The sequence below is a fragment of the Bufo gargarizans genome, chromosome 1 (assembly GCF_014858855.1).
Source record: "Bufo gargarizans isolate SCDJY-AF-19 chromosome 1, ASM1485885v1, whole genome shotgun sequence".
NCBI classification, from domain to species: Eukaryota; Metazoa; Chordata; class Amphibia; order Anura; family Bufonidae; genus Bufo; species Bufo gargarizans.
The window spans coordinates 315675818-315693812 of record NC_058080.1 but is presented as its reverse complement, the minus strand read 5'-3'; the positions used below and the strand labels follow the sequence as shown (position 1 = coordinate 315693812).

At 42.8% G+C, this 17995-nt stretch overlaps 1 protein-coding gene across 2 annotated transcripts in view; it reads right to left on the bottom strand.

Annotated features, from left to right (window-relative positions):
- TMPRSS9 (transmembrane serine protease 9) overlaps window positions 1-17995 on the bottom strand; it is a 239511-nt gene that overhangs the window by 102136 nt on the left and 119380 nt on the right. For both annotated transcript variants that reach the window (XM_044305598.1, XM_044305607.1), the window contains exons 5-6: window positions 17864-17931; window positions 12291-12463 (exon numbers count right to left, since the gene is read on the bottom strand). In XM_044305598.1, coding sequence (XP_044161533.1) covers window positions 12291-12463; window positions 17864-17931 — 241 coding nt within the window. The remainder of the gene's footprint in view (window positions 1-12290; window positions 12464-17863; window positions 17932-17995) is intronic.

The window sequence follows — 17995 nt, the reverse complement described above, 5'->3', positions numbered from 1 at the left end:
AATTGGCTCCTGCTTCCAGCCTGACCACGGTGAAATGTATATAATCATCCTCATGGCTGATTGTATACATGTGCCATAGGTGTCTGCTGTTTGAAACAGCAGAAACCTGGCAGCTATGGTGCCCACTGTATGTGCGAGTGGGCATCATGTTTAGAGTCCTGGCCAGCACAGTACATGTACAGCGCTGGTTGGGAAGGGGTTAAAGGGAGTTTCCAGTTACGCAAAAAAAATATATAACACCAGCAGTCAACATTACTCCATTAAATAAGTCGGATGATGATGTTCTAAATGCATTTTGACTCCTCCAGCATAATTGAGATATGCGGCCCAGACCCTGTGTTTATATCCCAGCCCAAGACTCACGGGGAGTGTCTGTAGCATCAGGTCTCTGCTTTCTTCTCCTTCCAGCCAGAACATCACAGATCCAAACAGCGTCGGCAGACTGCAGTCAATCCTAATGAAGCTGTGTTTGAAATGGATTGGAAGGAGGGGCCCTCTTCCAGCACATAGATTTTTACAAAAGAAATCATTAAACAGGTCTTCATCAGGATTTGAACTCGAGATCTTCTGTATGTCAGGCAGAAGAGTTACCATTACTCTACAGACCTGCTCTGTTGGAAGGACTGAATTTTCTGTGCTTAAAATGCTATTTTCTTCACAGGCACTAAACACCAAATAAATAGTATATTACTGAAATGAATGGGAAAAACATTGTGCCATCTACCAATCACCATAAATAATATGTTCACTATATTGTACAGCTTATTATGATTGCAGACAAATACTGTTTTGTGATAGTTCATACTAAGGATGTTACAAAAACTTTTACTATAAAGATTTTACAGGTTTCAGTGAGATTTGAACCCCAGACCGTGTGTACAGTAAAAAGCTGCCTTAGGCTACTTTCACATTTGCGTTGTGCTGTCCGGTTATGAGATCCGGCACAGGGTCTCAAAACCTCAGCACAATGCTTCAGTTTTGTCCCCATTCATTGTCAAAGGGGACAAAACTGAACAAACCGGAACAGAGTGCACCATAATGCATTTCGTTCCAGTTTGTTGCGTTCCAATGCCAGACACAAAACTGCTGCATTTTTGTTGTTAAATATCTTTTATTAAAGATCAAAAAGAAAAAGACACAGATGGTACAATGAAGTGTCTTGGATATCATGATAAAGCATCACGCAACACATATGCAATAGATAAGCATAAACTCAGAATGGGTGAGATGTGTCAGTAAGGCAGCCAGGGAGATGACAACTAAGGCTACTTTCACACTTGCGTTTGGAGTTCCGCTTGTGAGATCCGTTTGAGGGCTCTCACAAGCGGCCCCAAACTGATCCATTCATCCCCAATGCATTCTGAATGGATAAGGATCCGTTCAGAATGCATCAGTTTGGCTCTGTTCCGCCTCCATTCCACTCTGGAGGCGGACACCAAAACGCAGCTTGCAGCATTTTGGTGTTTGCCTGGCCGTTCGGAGCCAAATGGATCCATCCTGACTTACAATGCAAGTCAATGGGGACGGATCCTTTTGACGTTGACACAATATGGTGCAATTGCAAACGGATCCGTCCCTATTAATACACTACGTGCAGAATTATTAGGCAAATGAGTATTTTGACCACATCATCCTCTTTATGCATGTTGTCTTACTCCAAGCTGTATAGGCTCGAAAGCCTACTACCAATTAAGCATATCAGGTGATGTGCATCTCTGTAATGAGAAGGGGTGTGGTCTAATGACATCAACACCCTATATCAGGTGTGCATAATTATTAGGCAACTTCCTTTCCTTTGGCAAAATGGGTCAAAAGAAGGACTTGACAGGCTCAGAAAAGTCAAAAATAGTGAGATATCTTGCAGAGGGATGCGTGTGGAAAAACCAAGGCGCAAAATAACTGCCCATGAACTGAGAAAAGTCAAGCGTGCAGCTGCCAAGATGCCACTTGCCACCAGTTTGGCCATATTTCAGAGCTGCAACATCACTGGAGTGCCCAAAAGCACAAGGTGTCCAATACTCAGAGACATGGCCAAGGTAAGAAAGGCTGAAAGACGACCACCACTGAACAAGACACACAAGCTGAAACGTCAAGACTGGGCCAAGAAATATCTCAAGACTGATTTTTCTAAGGTTTTATGGACTGATGAAATGAGAGTGAGTCTTGATGGGCCAGATGGCTGGATTGGTAAAGGGCAGAGAGCTCCAGTCCGACTCAGACGCCAGCAAGGTGGAGGTGGAGTACTGGTTTGGGCTGGTATCATCAAAGATGAGCTTGTGGGGCCTTTTTGGGTTGAGGATGGAGTCAAGCTCAACTCCCAGTCCTACTGCCAGTTTCTAGAAGACACCTTCTTCAAGCAGTGGTACAGGAAGAAGTCTGCATCCTTCAAGAAAAACATGATTTTCATGCAGGACAATGCTCCATCACACGCGTCCAAGTACTCCACAGCGTGGCTGGCAAGAAACGGTATAAAAGAAGAAAAACTAATGACATGGCCTCCTTGTTCACCTGATCTGAACCCCATTGAGAACCTGTGGTCCATCATCAAATGTGAGATTTACAAGGAGGGAAAACAGTCCACCTCTCTGAACAGTGTCTGGGAGGCTGTGGTTGCTGCTGCACACAATGTTGATGGTGAAGAGATCAAAACACTGACAGAATCCATGGATGGCAGGCTTTTGAGTGTCCTTGCAAAGAAAGGTGGCTATATTGGTCACTGATTTGTTTTTGTTTTGTTTTTGAATGTCAGAAATGTATATTTGTGAATGTTGAGATGTTATATTGGTTTCACTGGTAAAAATAAATAATTGAAATGGGTATATATTTGTTTTTTGTTACGTTGCCTAATAATTATGCACAGTAATAGTCACCTGCACACACAGATATCCCCCTAAAATAGCTAAAACTAAAAACAAACTAAAAACTACTTCCAAAAATATTCAGCTTTTATATTAATGAGTTTTTTGGGTTCATTGAGAACATGGTTGTTGTTCAATAATAAAATTAATCCTCAAAAATACAACTTGCCTAATAATTCTGCACTCCCTGTATACCATCGGATCAGAGTTTTCTCCAATCCGATGGTATATTTTAACTTGAAGTGTCCCTATCACCATGGGAACGCCTCTATGTTAGAATATACCATCGGATTTGAGTTAGATCGTGAAAACTCAGATCCGACAGTATAGTCTAACACAGAGGCGTTCCCATAGTGATGGGGACGCTTCAAGTTAGAATATACTAAGAACTGTGTACATAACTGCCCCCTGCTGCCTAGCAGCACCCGATCTCTGACATGGGGCGGTGGCCGCACTGGCCACCAATGAATTTAATACTGGGGAGGGGGGGCCACACTGGCCACCAATGAATTTAAAACTGGGGAAGGAGGAGGGTCTGACCCCCTGCTGCCTGGCAGCACCTGATCTCTTACAGGGGGCTATGATACGCACAATTAACCCCTCAGGTGCGGCACCTGAGGGGTTAATTGTGCGGATCACAGCCCCCTGTAAGAGATCGGGTGGTGCCAGGGGGCAGTTATGTACACAGTTCTTAGTATATTCTAACTTGAAGCGTCCCCATCACCATGGGAACGCCTCTGTGTTAGAATATACTGTTGGATCTGAGTTGTCACGATGCGAAAACTCAGATCTGAAAAAGCTGTTATGCAGACGGATCCGTTCTGAACGGATACCATTGTTTGCATTATAGGTGCGGATCCGTCTGTGCAGATACCAGATGGATCTGCACCGAACGCAAGTGTGAAAGTAGCCTAAAACCACCCAGATATGGAGGATGCCAGCTCAGGAGGATACCAGACATATAAATGACAAACAACAAGACAAAGACAAGGGAAGGGGGGGGGGGGGGGGGTCAATCTTGCGCTGATATAAACCAAAAACAGTTTAGAAAGTGGCTTCTAATCTTTGCAACCACAGCTGATAGTCCCTAGAATCCTTATATAGAATACAAGGGGTCCATATTTTGAGGTATTTAGCAACATTCCCTTCATCCTCTGCCATGAGCTCCTCCATTCTATGGATTTTTTCAAAGGTATTAAGCCAATCCCTAAAGTGTGGGGTGGTTGTGGTCTTCCAATATCTAGGTATGACCAAGCGAGCGGCCTGCAGGAAAAAATGTAATAGACCCCTTTTCAGGGTAGATATAGAACCAGGGAGCATAGCTAGCAACGACCCTTCCAGAATCCATTGTGCAGTAGTGCCACTAAGCCGGTCGTACAGATTATTTAAGGTCTTCCAAAAAGGAAATAACCAACTACAGTGCCACCATACATGGGCCATGGATCCTGTCTCTTGCTTACAGTACCAACAGGTGCTTGGACAGGACAGATAAAAAGAGTGCAAGAGATCAGGAGTCCTATACCACCTGGACATGATCTTAAAATTCTTCTCTTGTAAGTTGCAGCTAATGGACGATTTATGTGATAAAGCGAATGCTTTTCACCATTGTTCAGTGGAAAAGGATTTACCCAATTCCCTCTCCCACGCCCTTACATAAGGCAAGGAAGAAGGGGGCCCTCCTCCCTCCTGGAGCAGCCCGTAGACCAGAGACACTAAGTGTGTAGGTGGCGAAGATTGGAGACACAGAGATTCAAAAGGATTGAGGTCCCTGGTAAGAACTTCCTTGTTGCCCAGCTTAGATATAAAATTTGTCAAGCTAATATAGCTGAACCAGCCCCCTTGGGAATGACCCTCCAGGAAAGAATCCAGTGGGCGAATGGCTTTGTTCACAATTAGCTGGGACATCCGCATATTCTCTTCACACTGAAGACCCAACAACATACGCCTTCCTACACCCAGTGGGAAGTCAGGGTTGTTAAATATAGGGGTCATAGGGCCAGGGAGCGAGGAGAGGCCCAAAGGTACAGCCATTCTGTCCCACACCTGCAGTATACCTGACGTTATAGAGGGGAGGCGTAGGGGTCTTTTAGCCTTAGGTATCCAAAGCAAATTCTGGGTAGGATAACCCACCTCTCTCCTCTCAAACTGAATCCAGCGTTTGGATAGACCATTGTAAAAACCAATCCAACATATAAGAGAGAATTGCAGCTCTATGGTATTTTTGAAGGTCTGGGACCCCCACGCCACCCATCGACTTATGCCGGAATAAATAGCGCCAACCTAGTCTGGGGGAGGAGCCCGCCCAAATGAACTTCAGGAACGTTTTAGCATGCACAGACAACTGAAGGAAGAGATACCGACCCGACCTATCTATTTCAGTACTCAGAACAGTACAAAGGGTCGACTTGTGTATAGCTATAGACACCCCTCTGGATTTAGACTCTGGGAATGTGCTATGAACCCACTCCGAGAAATATCTATTTTTGCAGGTAGGGACATGCCCAGTTTTAAAGTGTGTTTCTTGCAGAAGAGCTATAGAGACCCTCTGCTTATGAAGGCTATGCAAAATTTTATTTCTTTTAGCGGGGTCATTTAGACCATTAACATTATACGAGCAGATCTTAATAGAAGCTATAAATCAGTATATGTATGAACATCTCTGTAGCTCGCAACGCAAGGGAAGGATTAGGGAGGGGGAAACGAGAGGTTAGACACAGCAAAACAGGGGGACAAGACAAATAGGTCAAACAGCATTTGTGAGTCATCTGCTTAAACACACATCTCCGATAACTCGGAAATTATTAAGGGTAACCCTGCAACCCTAAATATGTATGTAATGGGAGGGAAAGTGGAGGCCCCGACGAAGCATGTCGCCCCCCACCAACCCTGAACCAGATTTATATTAAATGAACAGAACTAGGTCTAAACCCCAAATGAAGTAATTGAAGCGAATGGGAATTACACACTTCCTAACGACATTATAAACATTAAGAAGCGCAATAAGTGCTCCACAGGAAGGAACACTGTTAGGCCCCATTTATAGGCGCATTTAGATGCGAATGTAGGTTAATAAACAAGAAGTCTCAAGATGTCTTTCTCTGTTTTGATGATCTTGGGGACACCTTGGACTATTGCTCCCTGTCTGGCATGTGCAGCGAAGATGGGACTGTCGGACAGTCTGCAAGGGAGACCTGAGGTAGTGAGAAAGTTTCTAGAAACTTGGAGAGGCCCGCCAGATCACAAAATGTCGCCGATCTTCCATCCTTCTTCGCATGGAGCTGAAATGGGAAACCCCATCTGTAGGTAATCTCCTTATCTTTTAACAGGGTAAGGATAGGGCGTACCACTCCGCAGAGTTGAAGTGTTCTTCTGGAGAGGTCAGGCATAATTTGGACCTGGGACCCTTCGATCTCCACTTTCTCTGCCTGGCGAGCAGCATTCAAGATGGCTTCTTTAATTTTGGAAAAGTAGACACGGCATACAATGTTGCGTGGTTTGGCTGGGTGTATCGGTTTAGGCCCCAGAGCTCTGTGAATACAATCAAGCTTGATAGGTAGTGTGACCAAACCATTCAATAGAGAGCCAAAGAGTGACTGTATGGTATGCTCTAGGTCACCGGGTTGAACCGATTCCACGACCCCTCTGATCCGGAGATTGTTTCGGCGATGGCGGTTATCGATGTCATCTAAGTGAGATATGCTGGGAGTGGGCTTCCAACACCTTATGGTAATCTTCCAGATGCCCCATTATGGCTTCCTGCGCCCTCTCAGAGGCCTCCACCCGGTGGCCTAGGTGTTTGACTATCCCCTTTAGTACCTCCATCGCGGCCTTGTACGTCCTCTCCAGCCTGAAGACCGAATTCTCTAGGTCCTCTTTGGTGGGTAATGCCTGCAGCTGGGCACGGAGATCCCAACTGCTGTCTGAAGCGCATGATGAGGGGCTCCGAGAATCTATTTCAGGAGGCAATGAGCGCGCGCTGCATTCAGCACTAGGAAGGGAGGAAGCGGCGGCCTTTTTAGGCGTAGCTTGATGCCCAGCAGCACCCGGCTGGGAGCCGAAGAACTTCTGAATGCCGGAGTTCTCAGGTTGGGGTTCGGTTTCCACCGGACCCTTCACTGTTTTCCGACCCATCTGGACTGTCGGTAAGGAAGATTGCACAGAGGATAGCAAAATATAGCAGGGATGGTGGTAGAGCTGTTCCGACGTGCATCTTACTCCGCCATGAGAAATGCAACGCCCCCCCACTTGCACGATATATGCCAACTTCTGCATTTTTGTGTGTGGCATGAGAAACTGAACACACACCAAAAACCATGTAAGTCAATGGTTGCCGGATCCAGTGCACATTGTCTTACAACGGTTTTAGTGCCAGATCCAGCATGTTAGTTTTTTCGATATAATACACCTGGATCAATTTTGAATGGATGCAGTCGGTTGTATTATTATAACAGAAGTGTTTTGCTGTGGTTTTGAGATCCCATGCCGGATTTCAAAACCGGACAGCAAAATCGCAGATGTGAAAGTAGCCTTACTGTCACGAGGGTGTCAAGAACCACGCCTGACTCCGTTATACCCGGGGTCAGGAAGTCGCAGCGGTTGGCTGCGCGCTCTATGTAGTAAGATAGGGCTGTTTCCTTATGGTAGCTTTATGGGTTTGCTTTGCAACCCTTCTTGGCTCACTCAGGGATCCGTAGCTCCTTCTCCTCAGCTGTTCCTTGTCCAGCACTCCCAACCTCCTTATATTCCCCTCTCACACTTCTCTGGTTGCCAGATATAGAGCTTCCTGCCTGGACTTCTATACTGACCCACTGGAGCTGTGTTGCTGCGTTCTCTGGTTGTTGGTCCAGAACGTTTCCCTCCGGATCCCTGTTGGACCTTTGTGGTCTGCTGTGGTCGCCCACCTGGGTTTATGTGTTTCTCTGTATTGTCTGTCCTCTCCCTGGTGTTTTCCTCTTAGTGTCAGTGGTGCGGACTAGCGATCCCACCGGCCCGTTCACTATCTAGGGCTCATTTTAGGGAAAGCCAGGGTTTAGGCACGTGATCGCCGCACGGGTGAGGAACCCGTCTAGGGACGTCAGGGCAGTCAGGTGCCAGCCGCAAGGTGAGTCAGGGGTCACCACCTTTCCCTCTCTCTTGGGCAGGGCTTTCCCTCTTCCCTCCCTGTGCGTGACGCTGGTCATTACACTTACTCACTCCTCTAAAGAAAAGCTCTGTTGTTTTTTTATTTATTTTTTATTAAATAGCACGAAACAGTATTTGCTATCCCTATAATCATAATAACCCATGCCAATATAGTGAACATATTATTTACGGTGATTGGTAAACTGCGTGAATAAAAATAGAAGGGGGGATGGGGGTACAAGGTTTGCCTGTATGGTGCCGTGAAATTTCTGAAGGCAGCCCTGAATCCAAACGTGTTTCAATTTCTGCTGGAAAAAAAAATACCCTATGACACAGCATCATTGCTGACATCACGTCTACAGGGAAGGGTCCAGGAGAAGGAGCATAACACCGCCCTCAGAGGCATGGTCACTGATGATGTTGTGTCAACAGGGCAGAGCCTTACAAGCATTGGCAGAACCAACACAGTGGAAAATCTCACGTGACCACAATGGAGTACAGGAAAACGGGGCATTACAGATAAACAGTCACTATTAGTAAGTGATAGCATATGCTGTTTCCTGTCAATTGATGGACAATTGTTGAAAATTGCAAAACCAGAATACCCCTTTAACCTCCTAACAGTCACATTAAAATTGAAAAAACCCTCCCAAAATGTAACTTTTTTATTGTAGGTTTTTTAAGTGTCAGCAGTAAATCTTGTTGGTACAAAGTCAAAGGACACAATAGCATTTTTAACCCCTTAATAATAATTAATTTTAGCCTTAAGGACCAATAATATTTTCCTACTTTGTGTTCCAGCAGTCATTAAGTTTAATTTTTTTTCTTCTAAATTCTTTTTCATTTTGCGGGATTAGTTGTAGGTTTTTTTAGAAATGATTTTGGGGTATTTTTTATTATATTATTTTATTTTTAGGGGGAAAGATTTAAAAAATAGCAATTTTTACTTTGTGGAATTTTTTTTTAACGGTGTTCAGTGTGTGGTAAAAATTCTTCTTTAGCTGCTCATATCTCTGGTTTGATATCAGCATTCCAAGCTTTCAAACAATACCAGAATTACACCATTATCTTCTTAGTCTTGTATAAAAGCCAGGAAAGCCTGAGCTGAACTCGGGAAAAACTGTTAGTTGGTTAATGTTATATGGACTGAACAACCCTTCTGCTTTATCCGCATCTGTATAAAGATAGGTGTGTGGTACCATTCTGTATACATGCAGTGGCCGGGTTTGGGGTGGCCTCAAGTCTATGCTGGGTCCCCCGGACATTGTCGAGTTGTCACCATGTGTTGCTGCTCTCTGGAGGAGATGGTAAGGCATGGTGCACCCCAATGGGAAGTAAGTCCAGAGAGTCAGGGTCTGCAGTGAACCAGTGTGCTTCTTTACTGGAAGAATTCAGGTGCAAAACAATACAGGCGAGAAATAAGGCTGGATTCTCCAGTCTTCCCCCTGTCAGAAGAAGGGTTTGATGCTGAGGAAAAGCCTGAGCTAGCTGTCCATCTCTCTTTCTCTCAGAAGGCTTGTACCCTGGCCAACAAAGGCTGGTGATCTAGGGTCTGTGGCAGAGTATCTCTGTCTCAGCGTCTTCTTCTGATCACTCAAGTAGTCTGGCAGAGTCTTTCAAGCACTGTTCCCTAACTGCAGAACAGTAGGGGCTTTGACTGCTCTCCTTATATACAGTTTCTGGCTAAGCTAAAAAATTCTAATGGGAGGGGTGAAGTGGAGAAACTCATCATAAACAAATACAATGTTACAACTCCCGTCTCTCGTAGACTTGCATTAGAGCTTCAATGATACTCAATGGCAATGACATAGCAGGTTTTCCAGACAAAAACAGGTTTTTAGACATAATAACAGAGCTAAACCAGACATTTAAAAGGTCAGTCTGTCAGGTTTTGGTGGTAAACAAGTCTGTCTTTTCCCCTCCAAAACCTGCTCTTCTTTAAACCTCATGGTAGCTTCTCATTATTAGCTAGAAAGTTCCAAAAGTATTCATTAACCATTTCCACAGTGCTGTGCAAATACAGTAAAAATGAACAGGATATATATCACACAATACATATCAAATGCAGTTACACAGTATTAAACAGTATAAGTCCATGCAAATTAACCCTTTAAAGTGAAAGAAAGTAAGGAGTTGATGAGTTTGCATAGGAAAACATGGGCAAATGTCCAGACGTCAAAGTACCCAAGCTTCAGAGCACTACATACATCATTTCCACTTGAAGCTAGGGTGCAATTAGTGATAACTATTGGTGATAGTATAGAGCATTACAGTGTCCAATGAAATCATTTTGTATGCACTATTCCTGTGCTGTGACATCACAGTGTGCAACATCTGTCATTGTATGCTATATTCTTGTACTGTGACAATACAGTGTGCATCATCCGTGTATATTGTATTATTCTTGTGGTAACCCTAAATTTTGAGGCTCTATGATTAGATTTTAGGTCAATGATGAACAGGTATCTATATTACCTAGAGACTTCTCCCAGCCATTTTTGTATTTCAGAACCCTTATGACCTAGAGATAACCTAGAGATTTAGGACCTCAGGGTCACATCTGAGAAAAAGTTGTCTTTTAATCGAACAGTTCACAATATATCATACCTTTAAGGTAAGGTATATTCATCATGTGAACAGCTTTCTGTTCTTAGAAAAAGAGTCATTGTTCTCCTTTAAAATTGCACATGCATGCAGCTCTGTAATCACCCCTCTGTATTTTTTTAGCTTTTTTTTTTTATTTCATTTACTTCAATTGTTCTTGGCATCTGTAAAAAGGATCCGCTCCCCTCTGCACTTGCTCAGATTACAGTGGAAAGTTGGCAGGAATTCACCTTTGCTACTCCTGCTCCCTCCATGCTAGTTCTGCAAGCTGTTAGATGGATGGAGACATTTATTTCAATGCTACAGAAAGACAGTCGCTAGATACTAAATTATCTACTAACATTGCCTACACTAAGATGGAGGTATCTGCCAACAAATACGGTGAAAACTATAATAGAGGAAGAGAACATTCATAAATTAAAAGGTTATTCTTAGTCTACTGAAAAACTATATAATTTTCCAATGTACTTCAGAATTTCTCACAGCTTTCAAGATCTATGTTTACTGTTATAAGAACGTAGATTGTTTACCACCAGTGGATAAAAATCTGTCTTGGTCATCATATGGACACTACGGTGCATAGCTCATTAAAACACATAGCTGTTATACGCTGTACTGCAACTAGGTGTTGCATTAATCCAGGGACTGCTAGTCTATCCCTATTATGGAGAGCTACACTGGCCCTAAAAGACCTAACCACAGAGCACCCGCCCTGATAAGGGTGACACTGTCTGGAACCCATCCCTAAGTTGGAATGCCCTAAGTATCGTCTTAGGGCACCTCCAAACCCTGACATGCACATTTTCCATGATGTTCCTCAGGAGGTAGGGAAATTGTAGCAGGGACCAAAAGAATCTAAAATATGCTAGGCAGGATTATGCTTGTGCATAAAGGGCAATATATAGTTAGATAAAGTGCTATCAAATGGAGGTGTATGGGTGCACTGGTGAAGTTTTTTTTTTTTTAAATAGGGCAATTGATAGCCTGTGGTGTTGCTAAGAATACAATTGTAGTGGAATTTCAAGCATTGTAACCTGCGTATGATGCAAGATTCCTTTTGCCCCAGCAACAATTTCCCTACCCCCTAAGAAACATAATGCGAAATGTGCATGTTGGGCTTTTAGGGTTCCAGGGCTAGGGAATACTTAGGGCATTCCTACATAGGGACAGTTTCCGGACCTGGTTTCCCTTATCGGGGTGGGTGCTCTGTGATTAGGTTTTTTAGGGCCAGTTTGTACTCCCTGATAGGGAATAATGAGGACAGATTGTATCTCTGGATTTATGCTGTATGTCATTTACATGACATGGGCAGGTTTTATCCACTGGAAGTAAAAAATGTAGATTTCTATTGAATGACAGCAGGCAGAGAAGTTGAAACAAAACTGAAGTAATGTAGAACTTATATTGGAAAACTATAACTTTTCATTATACAAAAAATAAACTTTATTTTCTAAAACTTTAAAAAACTATTCCATGCAGAGTGATCCAGTAAAAAAAATCTGTATATCTTGCAGTATCCATTTTTAGCTGGGCTGCCAACTGATCTATTAGACACATGCGGGTGAGGTTTCAGGAAATCCTCTTGATGGAAACCTTAGGCGGACACCGAAGTGTGAAAAAGGCCAAATCCTTTTTTTTTTTTTTTTTAAAACATCTGTATCAAAAAATCTCAGTTCGTCCCAATGTGTTTCTAAGCAGGGAACTTACCTGCAAGTACTGCAGAAGTGATATTCCCATAGGAGTACACTGAGATGGGCTGATCACTTAGTGAGGAGGTCAGGCCTTCTCTGAGAATGTCTTCTATCTGCTCTCGATCATCAGTGTGAACTGATGAAATAAACTGCATCTTGAGATGGGCAATGATGCTTGCATTCCCTCTGCTGTAAGCACATTCAGAATAATACAGGAATAGTTTATTTTGTACTCTATTACACTATAAAATATGTATTTAACTTTCTGGATAAAAAGTAAAAACAAAAAAGAAATCTATATACATTAGTTTGTCTATACTTTTACTACATATATCTATCTCATATATCATATCTTCACACCAGCACTATTGTTATAGGAGCAGAACAACGAAAATATCGGGAGTCTGAGATTCAACGCATAAGTGACGCGAACAAAGCCAACAAATACCAATAACATAAATGGGGTCCATTAGGTTTCCATTCGAAAAAATGCATACAGAACTTTTCTCTGCACTTTTTTTTTACAAAATCTACGAAGGAGGCCCCATGTCACGATGCGCCCTGTGCTTTGTTCCAGGAGGCGCGGACGGCCGAGGAGCGCTCGCGTTATCAGTGCACCCGGCGTCGTCCGTTCCCTTGGGAACCACACTAGGGCTGAGTGCCCAGCTGATCACTCGGTGCTCGGCTGTATGGGCTGCATTGGAACTCAGGAGTCATATAACGCTGGCCACGTCACATGACTCCACTAGTGCTCTATTTAAACAGCCAATCTGTGGCCAGCAGAGGTCCTTCATGCATGATACTCACGTGGTTTGTTTGTTCCTGCTTACGATTTCCCGTCCGTCTCATCCTCTGGTCTTGGCGTGCTCTCCTGGTTTGACTTCAGCTTGTCCTGACAATTCTCTGCTTGCTCTTCAGGTACCCTTTCTGCTCTCTTGGTTTTGACGCGGCTTGTTTGACCTTCCTGTTTATGCGTTTTTTGTCTTCCCTGCACTATCCTAGCTAAGGGTTTGTCGACCAATTGTCCCTTGTTGCTAGGACTTGCAAGGCAAGTAGGCAGGGACAGGGGTGAAGGTGGAGTTCAGTGGTCACTACCCCACCCCCTGTGTGTGTGACACCCCAAACAAATGCTCAGAGGTGAACAAGCCCTTAACCAAATTTTTTGTATGAAGCCTTTCAGGATTTTCACACATCAGAATCTACACCTAAATCCTGATTAAATGTCCTGATGTTAGCTTAAAGGGGTTGTCCAGGTTCAGAGCTGAACCTGGACATCCCTCCATTTTCACCCCGGCAGCCCCCCTGACATGAGCATCGGAGCAGTTCATGCTCCGATGCTCTCCTTTGCCCTGCGCTAAATCGCGCAGGGCAAAGGCATTTTTCTGAGTTCCGGTGACATACCGGGCTCTCTATGGGGCTGACAGGCAGCCCGGTGACGTCACCAGCACTGATAGGCGGGATTTAGCTCTGCCCTAGCCAGTAAAACGGCTAGGGCAGAGCTAAAGCCCGCCCCTCAGAGCCGGTGACGTCACCGAACACACTGCTGGGCGGAAGTTACCGCCCGGCAGTGTGTTATTGAAAACACAAGAGCCTGTGCCCTGCGCGATCTAGCGCAGGGCACGGGAGCGCATCGGAGCATGAGATGCTCCGATGCTAGGCTCAGGGGGGCTGCCGGGGTGAAAATAAGGGTATGCCCGGGTTCAGCTCTGAACCCGGACAACCCCTTTAAGGCCATGCTAACACAGCCAAAATTGGAAATAGATGTATATTTGCCATGAAATCTATAGCAGCAATCCAAGGCTGATTTCTGCCACAGTTTTTCCTTTTTACACTGCCCAAGACTGCAGAAAGAACTGACACCCTCACTCATTTCAAATTCATGCAAGTAGCAATCTGTGCTATTTGAATATAGCATGGATTGAAACAGTTCTCCAAAACAGTTTTTTACATGGATTTTTGCTGAAGAATACATGTTGAAATTCTCACCAAATATGATGTTTGAACGTGCCCTAAAAATGAACGTTCTGTTAATTTTAAATCCAGCATGTTCATTATAACAGCAGAATCCGCACAGAAAAGACGCTGATAAGCTCTATTGAATTACAATGGAGCTAATCCAATAACGTTCTGCTGGCACATATAGTATTATGCAAAATGATGAAAAGTAAGTATGTTTTCAAAATTAGAAGTGTTAATAATTTATTTTTATCAATTAAGTATATGCAAAGTAAACAGAAAGCGAAATTAAATCAACATATGGTGTGACCACCCTTTGTCTTCAACAGCATCAATTTTTCTAGATACATACTGCACACAGTGCTTGAAGGAACTAAATTTTTGTTACAAACATCTTGGAGAACTAAGTTTCTATGGATATAGGCTTGCTCAGATCCCTCTATTCCCTAATGTAATCCTGGAAAGATGCGATGATGTTGAGATCAGGGCTCTGTGGGGGCCATATCATAACTTCCAGGACTCCTTGTTTTTCTCTAGGCTGCAGATACGACTGCCCTTAATTCCACTCAACTGTGAATGAAAACAAAGGAATTGGAGTGCAAAAAAATGTCAAAAGAGTCAAAAGCTGAAAGATTTGTCTGTAACAGTATGTTCATGGAAGGGCTGGAGAGCAGTTCAATAATGAATGTCTGCAGAAAACAGTGCAGCATGGTGGAGGTTCCTTGCAAATTTGGTGCTGCATTTCAGCAAATGGAGTTGGGGTTTTGGCCAGTGTTCCCTCTAAGCCTTGGCCGCTGCTGAGCGTGGTCGACTTAGAGATGGGCAATGCTTAGTCAAAGGTGGGCGATAGGACAGGCAAACAAGAAGGGGCAGTATTATAGTAGTTATATTACTGCACATAGGAGCAGAATTATAGCAGTTATATTCCTGTACATAGGAGCAGTATTATAGTAGTTATATCCTTGTACATAGGAGCAGTATTATAGTAGTTATATTCTTGTACATAGGAGGCAGTATTATAGCAGTTATATTCTTGTACATAGGAGGCAGTATTATACGTAGTAGTTATATTCTTGTACATAGGAGCAGTATTATAATAGTTATATTCTTGTACATAGGAGGCGGTATTATAGTAGTTATATTCTTGTACATAGGAGGCAGTATTATAGTAGGTATATTCTAGTACATAGGAGGAAGTAGTATAGTAGTTATATTCTTGTACATAGGAGACAGTATTATAGTAGTTATATTCTTGTACATAGGAGACAGTATTATAGTAGGTATATTCTTGTAGATAGGAGGCAGTATTATAGTAGTTATATTCTTGTACATAGGAGGCAGTAGTATAGTAGTTATATTCTTGTACATAGGAGACAGTATTATAGTAGTTATATTCTTGTACATAGGAGGCAGTATTATAGTAGTTATATTCTTGTACATAGGAGCAGTATTATAGTAGTTATATTCTTGTACATAGGAGGCGGTATTATAGTAGTTATATACTTGTACATGGATGCAGTATTATAGTAGGTATATTCTAGTACATAGGAGGAAGTAGTATAGTAGTTATATTCTTGTATAATGGAGCAGTTTTATAGCAGTTATATTCTTGTACATAGGAGGCTGTATTATAGTAGTTATATTCTTGTACATAGGAGGCGGTATTATAGTAGTTATATACTTGTACATAGATGCAGTATTATAGTAGTTATATTCTTGTACATAGGAGGCAGTATTATAGTAGTTATATTCTTGTGCATAGGAGACAGTATTATAGTAGTTATATTCTTGTACATAGGAGGCTGTATTATAGTAGTTATATTCTTGTACATAGGAGGCAGTATTATAGTAGTTATATTCTTGTGCATAGGAGACAGTATTATAGTAGTTATATTCTTGTACATAGGAGGCTGTATTATAGTAGTTATATTCTTGTACATAGGAGGCGGTATTATAGTAGTTATATACTTGTAAAGAGATGCAGTATTATAGCAGTTATATTCTTGTACATAGGAGGCTGTATTATAGTAGTTATATTCTTGTACATAGGAGGCGGTATTATAGTAGTTATATTCTTGTACATAGGATGCAGTATTATAGTAGTTATATTCTTGTACATAGAGGCAGTATTATATAAGTAACAATTATTATTTTGCACTTGGTTATATAATGGTGAACATAAAATATGCCTTTGTCCTTCATTGAGTGAATAGTTTCTTTAACACACTAAAACATTGTGGTCTCATTTGAACTTTTACTTTTCTTTGCTGCAGCTTCTTCTGTATTGCAGAAGAAGAAGGTGCTGCACAGCCAGGCTGCAACCTATGTGGTATGTGCTGTGGAGATTGCCTACTGTGCCCTACATAGTGATAAGGTCGCGCTTTCTCCCTCCAGCTACATACCATGCTGAGGGCAGAGTGAGGCACTGGGATATGAAGGGAATGGTAATGTTGTGTGGGAGACATGCAGTGAAAGCCTGAAACCCTCCTCACTTTGCAAACATAAAATGATAAATTTCTCATTCAAAGGGCTGTGCAGTGTCCTGTTCAACTAAATGGAAGATGAAGCTCTGTAATTACCCTGCACTCTGCTCCCGCCTGATCTATGGGAACACTCAGGGAGATTTTAATGTCTTCACTTTGCAGGCGGCGTCTTACCCTGTCCCTGACACAGCAGGGTAACCACTTTAGCCTCCCTCAGGCTAAAAGACAGCTCCACCTCCACAGTACCTTGCCCTGCTGCTTCGTGCTGCTCAGTCCTCCTCGCCTCTTCCGGTCAGAAAAAGAAGGAGGAGCTGCAGCAGTAGCGCAGAAATATGTGGAGGCGGCGCCCCCGCTGAGCCACACCCTGAACGTATTGCTGAAGAAGTCATCATCATGATGACTGCAGGTGGTGCTGAGCGGACATTATAAAGTGGTGAGCGGGGGCACAATAATTGATGCGCGGCCGCGCACCCGCGCACCTTAGAGGGAACACTGGTTTTGGCAGGATTAATAGTGTCTTCAATGAGGAGAAATACAGGCAGATATTTACCCATCATATCCATTAGGGAGGCATCCAATTGGCTCCAAATTTACTCTGCAGCAGGACAACAACCCCAAACAAACATCTAATGTAATGAAAAACTATCTTCAGCGTAAAGAAGAACAGGGAATACTGGAAGTGATGATATGGTACCACAGAGCCCTGATCTCAACTTCATTGCATCTGTCTGGGATTACAGACGAAGAGTTAGATTTGACCAAGCTTCCATTGACAGAAGATCTGCTGATGCTGTTTTGAAGGCAAAGGGTGGTTACGGCAAATATTGATTTGATTCAGATTGCTCTCTTGTTCATTTACTTTGCATTTTGTTAATTGATAAAAATAATCTAGTAACCTTTCTATTTTTGAAAGCGTTCTTACTTGGCTGCATTTTTCCCCGCACCTAAAACTTTTGCACAGTACTGTACATGGCAAAAATTCAAGTCCACATCAGTTTTCTACCACAAATATATTTGCATATGATCAATGTGAATATAGCTTTATCGTCACAACAGTAAAACAACAACCACATAATCTGAAAGTGGCAGTGTGTCAGATCATGAGAACCAATAGTCAGAAAATATATAATGAGAAAATATATTTACTTACCTGTAATGTAAAACTGTTAATCCTGTATAACTATCTTCTAGAACTGTATTCTTGAAACTGGATTTCAACTAAGTGAAGAGTGCAAAATGTGAAGTATATAAATTACATTAAAAAATACACCAACTCAGCCAT